General features: G+C 37.1%; 2 protein-coding genes across 3 annotated transcripts; both read left to right on the plus strand.

Moving 5' to 3' along the window:
• The first annotated feature begins 2 nt into the window (after positions 1–2).
• On the plus strand, positions 3–6,961 carry LOC113117117 (autophagy-related protein 2 homolog B-like). 2 transcript variants are annotated; one of them, XM_026285541.1, is made up of 16 exons: positions 3–253; positions 1,506–1,695; positions 1,941–2,099; positions 2,581–2,733; positions 2,870–2,993; positions 3,530–3,626; positions 3,746–3,919; positions 4,119–4,224; positions 4,318–4,560; positions 4,856–4,936; positions 5,094–5,182; positions 5,553–5,645; positions 5,728–5,798; positions 5,889–5,965; positions 6,052–6,222; positions 6,825–6,961. In XM_026285541.1, exons 10-16 carry the CDS (start codon positions 4,877–4,879, stop codon positions 6,921–6,923), a joined length of 660 nt encoding a protein of 219 aa, XP_026141326.1. In that variant the 5' UTR covers positions 3–253; positions 1,506–1,695; positions 1,941–2,099; positions 2,581–2,733; positions 2,870–2,993; positions 3,530–3,626; positions 3,746–3,919; positions 4,119–4,224; positions 4,318–4,560; positions 4,856–4,876; the 3' UTR covers positions 6,924–6,961. The 2 variants fall into 2 exon arrangements, with proteins under 2 accessions (XP_026141326.1, XP_026141327.1); XM_026285542.1 differs by lacking the exon at positions 3–253 and adding an exon at positions 986–1,007.
• A 69-nt stretch (positions 6,962–7,030) lies between these two features.
• On the plus strand, positions 7,031–12,102 carry LOC113117116 (pancreatic alpha-amylase-like). The gene is made up of 11 exons (XM_026285540.1): positions 7,031–7,261; positions 9,589–9,761; positions 9,888–10,034; positions 10,147–10,344; positions 10,454–10,684; positions 10,764–10,897; positions 11,010–11,132; positions 11,239–11,338; positions 11,460–11,581; positions 11,653–11,778; positions 11,866–12,102. Exons 2-11 carry the CDS (start codon positions 9,594–9,596, stop codon positions 12,053–12,055), a joined length of 1,539 nt encoding a protein of 512 aa, XP_026141325.1. The 5' UTR covers positions 7,031–7,261; positions 9,589–9,593; the 3' UTR covers positions 12,056–12,102.
• The last annotated feature ends 2,793 nt before the right edge of the window (positions 12,103–14,895 follow it).

The following is a 14,895-nucleotide window of genomic DNA, read 5'->3' on the forward strand; positions in this document are numbered from 1 at the left end:
TGCGCAGTCACGAGCGTGTTTGTAAACATCATCATAAAGACAAACAGTCATGCTGCTTTCACACCAGCCGACAGCCACTCATAATTTGCAGGAGGACTCCCATCTTCAGTTTAATATATCTGTTATTACCGAGCGACGCATCAGTAGAGCAGAAAAACTTGAATGAAGTTGGGTATAATTGATTGTGTTTAGCCAGCATGCTAGTTCACCCTAAGCCAAATAACAACGGTTAGTCAGCTATTTTGTAATACAGGTATGTTATTTTCCTTTGTCATTCTGAATTTAAATAACTACAGCTGAGACGGTTAAATTGTAGCCCTTTTTGGCTGCTGTGATTCGTGTGACTCCGGGATTTTTCATTGTTAGCAGCCAAACAAACTCACCAACCTTTAGGGAACTGCACAAAGTGTTGGTCATCATTATTAAGTACATGTAGATGTGGGCCAGACAGCAACGGCAGTCATGTCAGACAAATAAGCACAACTGCATGTCATTTTAAACGACCTCATCATGACCAGGCTTTCTGATCCTGCACTAGAGTGCACACACTGAATAGCTGAGTTAATGCCATTAATGTCATTTGCTGTGAATTGATGGGTTTGCCAAAGTAATCTCAGGCTCTATAAGTCCTTCACATCATTGTGTTGAATTACTTGTTTTGCAGATGTGATTTGTTCTGGCATCCACATCAGTTGTATATATATCTAAACGTAATTTAAGTTTGGTGCCTAGGCAACATTATTTATTTAAGTACAAAAATAACTAAAACTAAATAAATCTAATAAATAAAAGAAATATTTCATAGACAAAGTAAAAAACAAAAATGAAAAAATAAAATTAAGTTAAATTAAAATATAATCTAATTCAAAATATCTATAATAACTATATTTATGTTTCAAATACTACATTTACATTTTACATTTAGTTATTTAGCAGACACTTTTTTTCAAAGCGACTTGCAAAGAGGACAACAGAAGCAATCAGAACCAACCAAAGAGCAATAATATGTAAGTGCTGTGACAAGTCTCATTAGTCTAACACAGTACCTGTAGCAAGGTTTTTTATATAATAAATAAAAAAGGAATAGAAAAGGAAAAAATAGAAAAGGAATAGAGAACACTAGAGTTAGAGGTCATTTTTATAAACATAGAGTATGCTAGTATTTGAGTGTCATTTTCTATAATAAAAAGAAAACTAGTAGATGGAACAGAAAAAGAATAGCGAACTTTGGTCCTTTTTTAAATAAAAAGAAAACAAGTCATAGAATAAAAATAGAATCGAGGGGGCAAATGTTAGAGGGTCAAGTTTTTTAAATAAATAGATAAAAAGGAAAACAAGATAAAAAATAACTAGAATAGAGAGTGCCAGTGTTAGAGTGTCAAGGAAGAGATGTGTTTTTAGCTGTTTCTTGGAGCTGGCTAAGGACTCAGCTACTTGGATTGAGTAAAATAACACTGATGGGAATATGTGGAATTTAATGCATTAAATGTCCTCATTTGTTTCAGTACACACTGAACCCAAGAGACGGTCAAGATGCCATGGCCATTTTCGGAGTCTATTAAGAAGCGGCCCTGCAGGTACCTGCTGCATCGATATCATGGTAATTACCTCCAGGAGAAGCTGAGTTTGGACCAGCTTAGTCTGGACCTCTTTCAAAGCATGGGCTCACTTGCTCAAGTGCCACTGGACAAATGGGTAAGTTCAGTACATTTTGTGTTATTGACCCTTTTTTGAGTCCAAAATCATACTAGCATGCACCCAACCAAGCTGGACACATCATTAAACTGATATTTGATTAAAGATGTCTTACCGGATTCTTTCACTAATGGAATCTGACATTTCATTACCGGATTTAAAAGAGAGTGGTTTTCTTAATAGTATTTTCAACCTATCCTCAAGTAATAATTATATTTCATATTACATATTTCATGCTTCTTCAGTCCCTGAGATCCTGGAGTCTGTGGATGCTTCATTCGAGGTGAGCGAGGGCTTCACCCAGGCCGTATCTCTCACTGTGCCATGGGCCTCACTGCTGCAGGACAGATGCGCACTGGAAGTGAGGGGCTTGGAGATGGTGTTCAGGCCAAGACCTCGAATGGGTAGGAAGCATCTTTGAAATCAGAATTCTTTTTCAGATGGCAAGCCATAATTTTGACAAATGTTTAATTGCAGTGCTGTGTATTCTACAAAATGTACAGTGTGTGTTTTTTTTTTCTCATTTAAAATGTTTGCTCTATAATATTTTTTAATAAGTTTAGTGATATATTTTTCTATCTAATAATTTTATACGAATTTTAATAAATTAAATATTGAAAATATGTGAGTTTTTTTATTTTATTTATCCATCCATTGTTTGATGATTCAGTAGGGGGAGATCTGAATGTGAGCTTGCAGTCATTTTGAAGAAAGGGGAGATCTGATTATGACATTTCAATTAAAAAGTACAAACATATATATTACAAATTAATTGTTCACAATAATATCATTATGGTTTCTTTCTTTAGATAGAAAATACAAGGGGTGATTTTCCATTTGATGATGAACTTAATGTTGTTTATATCTATTTTCAATTTATTTTAGCATCAGGCATGGAGCACATGTGCTGGTCCAGCTTCATGACCAGCAGTATGCAGCTGGCCAAAGAGTGTCTAAGCCAAAGACTCACTGATGATCAGGGAGAGAGCTCGCACCCTCTGGAGGGTCTGGAAAAGTTTGCAGAGACTATTGAGACAGGTATACCTCTTCCTGTAAGCCGTAAAACCACTTTAATGTAAGATTTCATTATTTTTTGACTGACTGATTGATTGCCCGATTGTTAAATCAGATGTTGACTTTCAGTGACTGATCTTTTCTCTGTTCTCTCTGTTAGTTTTGAGAAGAGTCAAGATAAGTGTCTTCCTGTAAACCGTTTAAACCAGTGCAGATTGGCTGCTTTAGCGTTAAAGTGGAGCTGACCGTGGTCCTGAAGCAAAATGAAGCCATGCGGAACTAAGGTGGGTACATGTGCAGTACCACACAGTTACAAATATACAGTAGCTTTAATTATTTCTTTCTATAAATGTATTGCACAGATAAGCCTGGCTTCCTTTGTTGAAATAATAATTCCTTTAGTGAATGTATTCCAGTATGTTTGGCTCTCATACACTTTTAACTTCATACTCATAATGCACTTGTAACTTCGGTACACACTCCTGTCAATCTGACAAAATGTGGGAACAAATGCAAAAGTTCAATCTTTAGTTTTAACAAAACGTAAACTGATGTGTTTTGCTTTATCTGTCTGACCTTTTCTGACAAAATAAATAAATAAAAAATAAACTGGGATATCTGGCTGCAGTTAACACGGAGAAAGTGTACACACTCACTACATTGAAACAGTTCAAAGCTGGTGGAAAATCTAAATTGATCTTTTGTATGTCCAAGTACATTGTAGGATGACTTATTTTTGAATGGATTTGTCACAACAAAAAAAGGCATGATTTCTTCTTTTTTTTTTTTTTATAAAATGTAATGACTGCTCTTTTCACAGCTGGATATTGATGGGCAGTTTGATTATCTAATCATGCTGCTTTCACCACAACAAGTTCACCTCCTACAAGACATGTTTGAGGTTTTCTCTAGCTCAGGTGATAATTTATTTTATTTATATATGATTTTTCCTTAAGGTTTCCTCATTAAATACATTTGGCGATAAATAGGTTCCAGTGGATATGACGATTGCTTATATTAAATTGGTTATAAACAGCCGGACAGGAGTGGTCTGCTATAGGAAAGGATAGGAAGAGTCGGCCCATGCAACAGGAGGATGAGTCTCGCCTCCAGATGGAGCTCAACCACTGCCTGAAGAAAGACACCATAATAGTTGCCACTGACCAGGACCTATTTGAAAGTCAGACCACCAGAACGGTATCCAGTAGAGGTTAGTTCAGCACAACATGTATTTTAATTCTACATTCTGTTGTTGAATCGCTGATCTGGAAATGTAGCCGTAGGTCACCACCTCTTACTTTAACGTTGAACTCCATGTTTCATAATTAGTGTTAAATGATTGGTTATGTCAGCATTCATTGGCTTATTATGATATTACAAGTGCAACATTTTTTTGACGCATTCCCTAGACATGTGGGACGAGTACATGGATGTTCCTAGACCGAAGGAGAACATTTGAGATGCCACATCTTTCCAGAGATTCTCAGCTTACACACAAGTTGCTCCAACAGACATGTATTTCTTATGATCAGCTTTGATTCATGGTAATTGTTGACCCTTATGACTATATTTAATAAATAATAACTCTATCCTATGTGTGATCTCTAGCTCATCCAACTAAAGGCCACTGTGATGAGTCCAGGCCTGAGCTGGTTCTCAGGCTCACAGTGGGAGGTCTCTGCCTGTCTGTCCTCCATATTGCCCCCTCCCACCTCCAGACTCCTCGCGCAGCCATCTTGCACCAATGGCTTCAGAGTTTTTCCGTATTCTGTCTGTAAATCAACTCACTGCTGGGAATTTCCTGCAGTCACGAACTGTCTTCGATGAAGCCTGTCCACATGATCATCTCAGGTAAGTTTTTACTTCCAGAATTCCAGAATACTATAGAATGGATGTTTAATGTTTTGTTGTCAGCTTTCATTCAAATATCAATAATTAAATTTTAAGTCTGAAGTCCTGACACCGTTTATAGATCAGAGAAACATCCTTTAGTTAAATGGCTGACAGTGGATGTCAGAGATGAGAAGAAGGTGGGACAGTAATAACTTTGTAATCAGTCTTTAGACTTTAGAACTTTGTAATCAGTCTTTAGTCACTAGAATTAAACTTGTAACTGTATATTTTACACATCTTCCTTTATTTTTAGGAGTTTCTCATAGCCATTGGAATGAGGGGAGTTACACTGGAGCACAGAGTCATGCCTTCCAGTCTGGGATGGTATGACCAGGTAAGAAAATATATATTAATAAACCTCATGCAAACCACATGAAATAAAAGAACCTTTGGGTTGGTTTTTATCTCAATGATAAATGAGAGTTGTTGAATCAGCTGACTTCTAGTTCATTTATATATGTTACACATTACTGCTTGTGTTTCTCCTGTAGATAGTTGACTTTCTAAATGTGTCAAATGAGCCTCCATCATCTGTGTCCAACCTCCACCTGCATCTATGGAGCTGCTCCCTGGATTACAGGTGATACATTTAGATAGATTCTAGCATAACCTGTACATCTATTTAGTATTTAAAGAGGTACATTTGGACTTTCACAATGGATGCATTTCATTGCATTCATTCAAGTGGTATCTGCAAACAAATGAAGCTCAGAACTAACTTCACCAAAAAGTTTCCAAATTCTTTTTTCTACTTGGTTTTCATTTACAAAATAGTAAACCTAGCTGTAAAAAGTCTTTGTTTAAAATAAATACAACTTGTTTTAGTTATTAGATGTTAGTTTGTTAGTATTCAATCCTCAGTCCCTAGGCACATAATGTATTTGTTCTAATACATGCATTTGTGCTAATAAGACCATTTGGATCTAAAAAACACTTTTTTTCCCACCTAGGCCTTTGTATTTACCTGTGAGATCTCTGCTGACTGTGGAGACCTTCAGCATTTCTAACAGTGTGTCTTTAGATCATTCGTCCTCCAGTCTGAGGTAAAAGCTTTAATTTAATAAGTTCCATAGATTGTTTTGTTTCTGTAACCGAACATATCCTTGTTACTTCTCTCTCATACAGAATCATTTTAGATGAAGCTGCATTGTTTCTGTCTGACAAGATCAATGCTGTGTCTGTTAATCTGGCGCGAGGTGAGGAGTCATACACATCAGTGCAGTCTCAGAATCTGTAAACCAATGTTTACAGGATGCTTGTTTAATTTCTTATTCTTGTGTCTTCAGACTATGTCCAGGTGGTTGATATGGGGACTCTGGAATTGAGGATCACAGCAGTGAAACCAGGACAAGATGGCAAAATGGTATGAAAGTCTTCTTTCAAAAGGTTGTCTTCTCTTTGACAAAGAATGTCTAAATGATTTATCTTGCTACATTTATGTCTCTTTAGACAGAGCCAAGGTTTGAGTTGCCTTGCTCAAGTGATGTTATTCACATTCGCACCTGTGCAGACTCCTGTGCCGCTCTCATGAACCTTATTCAGTACATAGCCAGCTATGGAGATCTACTGCCCCCTTCTGGACTGGAGGCTAAACGCAGAAGCACTAAACAAAGGGTGAAGGTCAGTTTGATTAAAAAGCATTTTTCTGTGAATTTCTTAATATAATTGACAATGAGAGATACAGTTATGCTTAAAGGTGCTGTGTGTAGGATTGAAACCAAGTGGTTGAACTAGGTATTGCAGTCCACATGCAAAATATTGGAGAGGGTTTTTTTCACCCGGCCCCTCCTCTTCAGACTTGACGCACATGCAAATTGCTAGATTGAGGACACCAGCAGGAACAAGCGCACTTGATGATAAATGAAATAAAATAAGCTGTGTTTTCCGCCAACTGGCAGCCCGTGATGCTGAAATACAATTGGTTAAAATGTCAGTGGGTGTGTTTCACAAACCAAAACAATGACTGACATTCCGACCCAGAAAGCACATTTTCAAAGGAGAATAACTGACTGTAGCATTGTTTTTCATATAAACAAGTATGTTAACGTAGCATTTTCTTATGTAGTTTCATATGCTTTAGTAGAGTCAGAACTTACATACAGCACCTTTAATATTTAAAGTCAGACTAATGATTATCAGACAATGTTTTAATAGTTGTTATTAGCACATTTTAGCCATTTTTTGTGGGTGAATTCAAAACGAAGATTTTGAATGATTGCCAGACTGAAGCAGCGAGTCACCTACCAGCTCAGGGGCCTTTGGAGCAGCAGATTCTTCAGGATCTGATGAGTGATGCTATGGAAGAGACCGACAGCCTCTAATAGGGGTCCGCTTCACTTCCCGGTGCCGGAAAACAGATACCTGATCAAAGAGATCTCTGTAGTGTGGCACCTCTATGGAGGAAAAGACTTTGGTGGTGGTACACTGTCCTCATCACCAGCGAGCAGCCGAGGGAACAGATTTGGAGTTGGGCCACTCCTGGTTCATGCTTCTTACGAGAACTGTATTAACTGTATTAAGAGAGCATGTTTGTGTGTGTAGGTGCACTCCTCACAGCTCTTCATCTCAGACTCCTGTAAAACAGGTGAGAAGAGACACCCATGCTGGAGGAGGATGGGGCAGAAACCCTGATGTTCTGCTGGAGATTCAACTCTCTAAGGTCAGGGAAACATTTGATCATTTTAATCATCGGATTGCAGACACAATAAATTAACTTTGTTCACTGTTGTTTTAGTGGCATTTATTTAATAATATGTATTTTTTGTATACTTATTTTTGGACTGATGCGACTTATACTCAGGTGCGACTTATATCCGGAAAAATACGGTATACAGATCCCTTATTAATAAACTTGTAGTTGTTTAGCACCTGTGTTGCATACATGCCATTACTGTACTGCCATTTTGAGTGTTTCTTCATGGAGCTCTCCAAAAATTCATTTTCATGTTTATAATTTGTATCTACTTGTTCTTTAAATGCTTTTTACAATTCAGAGTCACGCAATTATGTCAATTCTCACAGGTGAAGAATTCACCTATAAAAAGCTTAGTGATTTAAAGAAAAGTCAACTGTCAGTATACTTAATTAAATACTGATAAGCATAGATTAAACCTTTAGATTTTTTACCCAACACTTAGTTATTAGATTATCATGTTGTTCACGAAGCATATGCTGCTTACTTAGAACTATGTTGAAATCAGTGGTTGAGCTGAAATAGGAGCGCTGTTTGTTTGATGCTCCTGTGTTGGCAGTAGACAGCAAAGCTGCTCAGTAGATCTTGCGAACACATATTGTTTGCGTAACTATTTATTGATCTGCGTTGTAGCATTCTGTGTGTCAGTGAAGAAGCCTTCTGTCCCTGAGGTTTCTTGCAATTTTTCTAAGTTCAACGGTGCAGTTTAATTTCTTGTAAAGAAATTTCAATTTTCAATTTTCTTGTAAAGGCCACTTTTTAAGGACATTTTGGCCTTCATAATGTCCTGGTTGTTATTTTCACCCGAAGTTACTGCTTCGTGATCTCCTTCATCAAGGCCGTCTTCTGCAGCCGCCATGGGGTCACTAATTTTTTCACCCTCGGAATATTCATCTTTGGTTTTGGCCTTTTCCTTGTCTTTTTTGCCACCTTTGCGTGACCTTAAATACAAATTTGGTTGGTATTGTAGGATTAATTACGATTTAGCAGCAGAGCCAAAAAGTTGCAATCGCTCAGCACCTCGCCATAACCGGAAGTCATCCATAATTTACAATCTTAAAATAAAGGTGCTTCACGATGCCATAGAAGAACCTTTTTGTCTAAATGGTTCCATAAAGAACCTTTGCCCTATTTGAACCTTAAACCCTTCCACTTCAGAAACATGAGATTGATTGAGATGTGGGAAGTTGAACACAAAAACTCTTCCTGTTTTCCTGCTTTGTTACACCCTTTGTGTTTTAAATTAGATTTTTCCGTTTGCTCTGTCATTGACCCTCATTCCACTCTACAGATATACCAGTTTTAAGCAAACATTAGTCCAACACAAAACAAGTTTAAGAAAAGAAGCAGAAAGATTTATCTTAAATGTCTAGTTTGTTTAGTGCTATCAGTTTTGATAATTCGTCTAACATTAAGTTGCTTTCATGGGAAGTATGACAGCTGCGCAACAGAAAGCCCCTATCTGACTGACACAAACACTTATGTAGAGAGGGAATATTTTGTTATAAAAATGATAGTGGCACTGGTTTAAATTGGCTGGACTAACACCGTCTACATCGGCATCATAAAGCAAATATAGGCCATTATAATCAGTATACTAACTCTGTCTAAACATAATGTTGAATCGCTGATATTAAACGGTACCCCATTCTGTTTCTGACATCAACACTTTTGCTACAAATGGATTTGAAGCGTTTGCTTTGATGTTTCCATGAATGTGAACAGCGTCAGTAATTTCAGCTCATCTCGCTGTGAATCTTTGGTGTGAATTCATCTTAAACCAGTGTCCCCCTTTTAAAACTATTTGCTTCCAGTATCCCAGATGTTCTTTGAACTTTCCATTGAGAAAGTACCTTGCAGAAAATGTACTGCCCAATTAAAGTCTTTACTTCATTCAAACCATTATTAAGCTATTTTACATCTATTTTACCATATAAATAATCAACAAATGGAGAAAGTCTATTAGTAATCTGGCTCATGCATCAAATGGCTGCACATTACTTCTTTATACCAGGACTGTATATTTAATTTCAAGTATTTAATTGATACTTTGTATATTAAACAAAAAAAAAAAAGAAAAAAAAAAGACTTTTGCATTTAGAAGATGCACTGTGGGAAGAGCGCAATACTTTACATCTGTGTTATCTCAAGAACTGATAACGATACCCCTGCAGGCTTATTTATTTTCCAGCAAGCATATTTTCTGGTGTTTTCTATTGGAGAATGTTGCTCTAGGCTGCTGTATAAATAAAATCACGGAGATCACTCACCTACACGTTTCCTCCTGTCCTAAGGCACAATGAAGATCCTGATTCTGGTGGCGCTCTTTGGGTTGGGTTTGGCCCAGCACAACCCAAACATGAAAAATGGTAGGACTTCCATAGTTCATCTGTTTGAGTGGCGTTGGGCAGATATAGCTCAAGAATGTGAACGATACCTGGCACCAAATGGCTACGGAGGAGTTCAGGTATGTTTACAATGATTTTCATGGCCCCTGAGGCAGGTAAAATTATTAAATGAATAAGAACAAATGTCTTTTGAACATTTTTTGATTATTTATTTATTTATTTGTTTGTTAAAATGGTTCTAACAGATCTCTCCTGCAAGTGAGCATGTCAAACTGTCCAATCCTTGGCATCCTTGGTGGCAGAGGTATCAGCCGATTGGCTACAACTTGTGCTCCAGATCAGGAACAGAGGAAGAGCTGAAGGACATGATCGCACGCTGTAACAATGTTGGGGTAATACAAAACTAAGGCTCATAGCATTGCACCTAATGACAGACAGATGACACGCACAAAAAAGTTGTAGTAGCAGTGTAAGCATTGCATTAAAGAGCTTTGTGTGCTGTAGGTGAACATTTATGTGGATGTTGTCATCAATCACATGTGTAAATCAATTCACGGAGAGGGCACTCCTTCCAGCTGTGGCTCAAAGTTCAATGGCAACAAGGAGGACTTCCCCTCTGTTCCCTACTCTTATTTGGACTTCAATGATGCCAAATGTAAAACTGGAAGTGGGCACATTGAAAACTACCTTGACATTTACCAGGTTTATTTTCCATGTTCTTATCCTACAATAAACAGTATAAAAAGTATACCAAAAACTTTTATGTTCATATAAAGGAACATTTTAATCTAAGTTTATGCATCTTGCACAGGTCAGGGACTGTCGCTTGGAAGATCTCTTGGATTTGGCCCTGGAGAAGGACTATGTTAGAGGAAAACTGGCTGAATATCTGAACAAACTGATTGACCTGGGTGTGGCTGGATTCAGGGTCGATGCTTGTAAGCACATGTGGCCTGGTGACCTTACTAATGTCTACGGCAGACTTAAGACCCTCAATACGAAATGGTTTCCATCTGGCACCAAGCCCTTCATTTATCAAGAGGTATTTCAATTCCTTATTTATCCCATCAACTTAGCTTTCTTGTGAATGTTTAATAATGCATTAACACAACTTTTTATAGGTTATTGACCTGGGTGGGGAGCCCATTAAAGCCAGTGAGTATTATGGGCTTGCGAGAGTGACAGAATTCAAGCACAGTGCGAAACTGGGTACAGTGGTTCGTAAATGGGATGGAGAGAAGCTAAGCTATCTCAAGTATGTAGTAGTATATAATACGTAGATCAAATATATCATTAACATGTTACTTATTCTTAGAATCATGCTCAGTGAAGTTTCCAAGCATTATCAGAAGAGTGTTTTGTCTCAGGAACTGGGGAGAGGGCTGGGGTTTCATGCCTTCTGATAGAGGCTTGGTGTTTGTGGACAATCATGATAATCAGAGAGGACACGGCGCTGGTGGTGCTTCTGTTCTGACGTTCTGGGACTCAAGGTAAAATAGTTAAGGCAGTCTTTTAAACTAAAACAGAGTGTGTACTGATTCACTGGTTAAACTGTCAGTTGCTTTTCTCCAAGAAATTTAACATTGCATTTTGCAGGCTTTATAAGATCGCCACGGGGCTCATGTTGGCTCATCCATACGGTGTGACCAGAGTCATGTCTAGCTACCGCTGGGATCGTAAAATTGTGAATGGAAAGGTAGTAGTGCTCTCCAAATTTCCCAAAAACCTTTAGTATTATCACTACACAGATAAATAGAATTCTTAACTCCTCATGAGATCATCCGATTTCTTTCATTACACGTTGACACATGGCACAGGATGAGAATGACTGGATGGGCCCTCCCAGCTTTTCTGATGGATCCACTAAGCCAGTCCCCATCAACCCAGACTCTACCTGTGGGGACAACTGGGTATGTGAGCACAGATGGCGCCAGATCAGGTGGGTGAGTTTTAGTCCTTCTGAATTTGATACTAAAAACAATTCTCCTAATACTGAATTCCTCGCCCCAGGAATATGGTGATTTTCCGTAATGTGGTCAATGGCCAGCCCCTCTCCAACTGGTGGGACAATGGTAATAATCAGATCGCCTTCAGCCGTGGCAGCAAAGGATTCATTGTCATCAACAATGATGATTGGTGAGAAACTTGCAACACTGAATAATGAATGTTATTATCCAAATTGGCTGATAACCACTTCATAACTGTATTTAATGAATGTCCCAGGGCTCTGAATGTGACGCTGAACACTGGTCTGCCCATGGGTACATACTGTGACGTGATCTCTGGAGATAAGAGTGGGGGCAGTTGCACAGGAAAACAGGTGTCTGTGGGATCTGATGGAGGCGCCACCTTCAGCATCAGCAACACCGACGAGGATCCTTTCATTGCCATCCACGCTGACTCCAAACTGTAGATTCAGTCTGGATATAATTATAATAAAGCAGGATCATTGAACTGAAATGTTTTCTGTTGTCTTGTGTTTTGAATACAGAATATTAAAGTACTAAATTAATTTCTTGAGAAATGCTGACACTCATGTTTACAATTAAAACTAAACAAGGCAGACTTTTTGAATTAGAATTTTAATTACGACCAAAACTGTTCTCCTCCTCCTGACTAATTCCTAGTTGTTCACCAATCACAAAATTCCTCAGATTATTTTTTTTAATATCCCTACAGAAATATTTAAATTCCAGTTGTGTAAAATAATAATTTTTAATTATATAATCGGCCTATACCAAAAATAGTCAAAGCATCAACTCTTGCATCTCTGAGCAATACAGCCATTATTCTTATATAGTGCACCATATATAATATCTGATGTGTATCAGATATTATATTGTGTTCAAAACCAAGGTGGAGATCATTGCACTCATTCAATGTTACATATTCACATGTACATTAGTTTATGGAGTAAAGCACTGAAATAACTTTAGTAAGGAAAAAAACACATAGGGCCTATACTTGTGTGCATATAGGATTCAGAATGAGGACAGACATAAATAGAGGACTCTGAAAGTGGGCAACTTTGCAGCTAGACTATACAAGAGACAGCAGACTCACAGTGATCACTCCTGTCCTGATGATGAAGATCCAGAGATGCTGATATAAACAAATTTGAAGCTCATTAAAGTGCTCCTGAAAGTAGGTATTCAGTGAGTCAACAGTACTGTATGTCAATGTATGTATAAAATGGTATAAAGCATTCTGTTTATGAAAAGGACAGCATTAGTCAACAGGTGGCAGTCTGGTACAAACAATATACTACAGAACTGTCAACTGAATCAAAATGATTCATATTAAGGGTTAAATACAAGTTATTGTCTGTAGACAGCGTCTCTGGCATGCTTTCAGTTACCATTACCACAGAAAATAAAACCAAGTTGTTTTAAATACTTGAACGTGTTTCACCTCCAGATGGAGGTGGTTTTATTTCCTGCAAACATTTACCAATAACTGGTTTAAGATAATACATTTAAATGTGTAACAGAAATGCTTCTTGGTGTAAAAGTACAATCAACTATTTATATCTATCATAAGGAATAAGAAAAAAAAAAAAAAAAAAAAAAATCACATTTTAGAACCTAAATACAAGAAGCTGTACTGAATGATCTATTACATCATATTGAAGGTTAGAACAACGCTAAGAACAACAATGCTACACCACTATGTATCTTTCAGACAATTCTTCTGTACAATTAGGCCTAATAAAACAAAATTCCTGTTGTAGAAGATTTTTTTAAGTGAGGTGGGATTTATTCATAAGGTTTAATAATATCAAAAGGGATTCATTTGATTCCCCATATTATAAATTCTCAATCATTCTGAGAATCATATATTTGTATTTTAATTATTTATTTGTCTATTTATTTTTATTAATATTCGGAGCATATTATATGTTCAGGTGGTTTGGTTCATTACGGTTACAACCCATGATGTCACATCGTCTTCAACAGCTAGAGTTTGGATCCTTTCAAAGGTTGGGACTCACTGCATGCCCCATCAAAACTCCACATGACTAGGGGTTTATTGCATTGATTCTGTTACTGCACTAGAGCCAAGGTAAGTCAAACTCTTTAACATCTCATCATGGCATAGTAACTGAAACAATAACCTGGCACTCTCATTAATTTAATAGATTTTTTTCTTTTCACAGGCACTGAGGGTGGAGATGTGATGTTATTCAAGAGCCTGACATTCTTTGAGAACCAAAGAACTGTTCTGCTTCTTTGAGCTGCAACCACAATAAGGGTATTTCATACTGCCAGATGTACTGGTACTGACAGCGTCCAGGAGAGACTATGACACTCATTGTGTACATGACTGTTATTTGAACTAGACTTTGGAGATGTTGACAGGAACAAATTTAAAGAAAATAATGATGCCGAAAGTGGATCTTTGAAAGTGAAAGATCTAGATCCAGATGACAGAGCCATATATTTCTGTGCAGTGAGTGAACACAGTGTGTCAAAGGCTGGAGAGGGCTGTACAAAAACATTCTGTGCAGAAAAAGACAAGGACAGCATTAGTCAACAGGTGGCAGTCTGGTAGATTGAAACATGTCAAAACAACAAAAATTGTATTGTGGAAGAATTCACATACAAACTTCATTAAATGTTTCTCCTGAAATCAGATGCATCCAAGTTTTGTTTAACCTCTATATAGCAGTCTGGTACTGTACATCCAATATGCTGCATATCAAAACAGTCCAGCTGATTTAAACTGATTCATATTTAGTAATAATGTTAATATGTATACAAAGTTTGTAAATAATAAAGACAGATTATTATTTATAGACAGCATCTATAGCATGCTGTCTATTAACACAGTAAAACTGAATGTTTCAGTCTCACAGGACACTCAGTCTGCTGCATTCTTCGATTCAGCATGATTAGAACTGTAATATCATACATTTTAGCACTGTTTAATGACAGACACATCCGTGCTTCTAAAGTTATCGGCCTATTGTTTTATTAAAATTTAGATAGTCTTTCAGTATAATATTCCATACATTATCAGAGCATGGTAGACATAATTATTATGTTCTAACTAAGACATTATTAGACTGATTAATTAATAGATTATATTTAATGTTGGGCAATATTTATTAATTTATCATTTATATGATTCAGAAATCTAAAAATAAAGAATCAGCATATTTATCATATACTATCTGGCATTTAAAACAGTTTAATAAGTGGACATTTATTTAGATAAAAATGGAACAAATAATTTCACAATAATGTTGTTCTA

This window comes from Carassius auratus, chromosome 17, assembly GCF_003368295.1.
Source record: "Carassius auratus strain Wakin chromosome 17, ASM336829v1, whole genome shotgun sequence".
NCBI classification, from domain to species: domain Eukaryota; kingdom Metazoa; phylum Chordata; class Actinopteri; order Cypriniformes; family Cyprinidae; genus Carassius; species Carassius auratus.

What these genes read in the sequence shown, in the direction of transcription:
- LOC113117117 (XM_026285541.1), top strand. Translation starts at nt 4,877, where the DNA reads ATGAGGGGAGTTACACTGGAGCACAGAGTCATGCCTTCCAGTCTGGGA. An exon ending in CATTCGTCCTCCAGTCTGAG is followed by an intron (nt 5,646 to 5,727) that starts GTAAAAGCTTTA and finishes TCTCTCATACAG; the next exon opens with AATCATTTTAGATGAAGCTG. An exon ending in GTCTGTTAATCTGGCGCGAG is followed by an intron (nt 5,799 to 5,888) that starts GTGAGGAGTCAT and finishes TTGTGTCTTCAG; the next exon opens with ACTATGTCCAGGTGGTTGAT.
- LOC113117116 (XM_026285540.1), top strand. Translation starts at nt 9,594, where the DNA reads ATGAAGATCCTGATTCTGGTGGCGCTCTTTGGGTTGGGTTTGGCCCAG. An exon ending in CACGCTGTAACAATGTTGGG is followed by an intron (nt 10,035 to 10,146) that starts GTAATACAAAAC and finishes TGTGTGCTGTAG; the next exon opens with GTGAACATTTATGTGGATGT. An exon ending in GAGAAGCTAAGCTATCTCAA is followed by an intron (nt 10,898 to 11,009) that starts GTATGTAGTAGT and finishes GTTTTGTCTCAG; the next exon opens with GAACTGGGGAGAGGGCTGGG.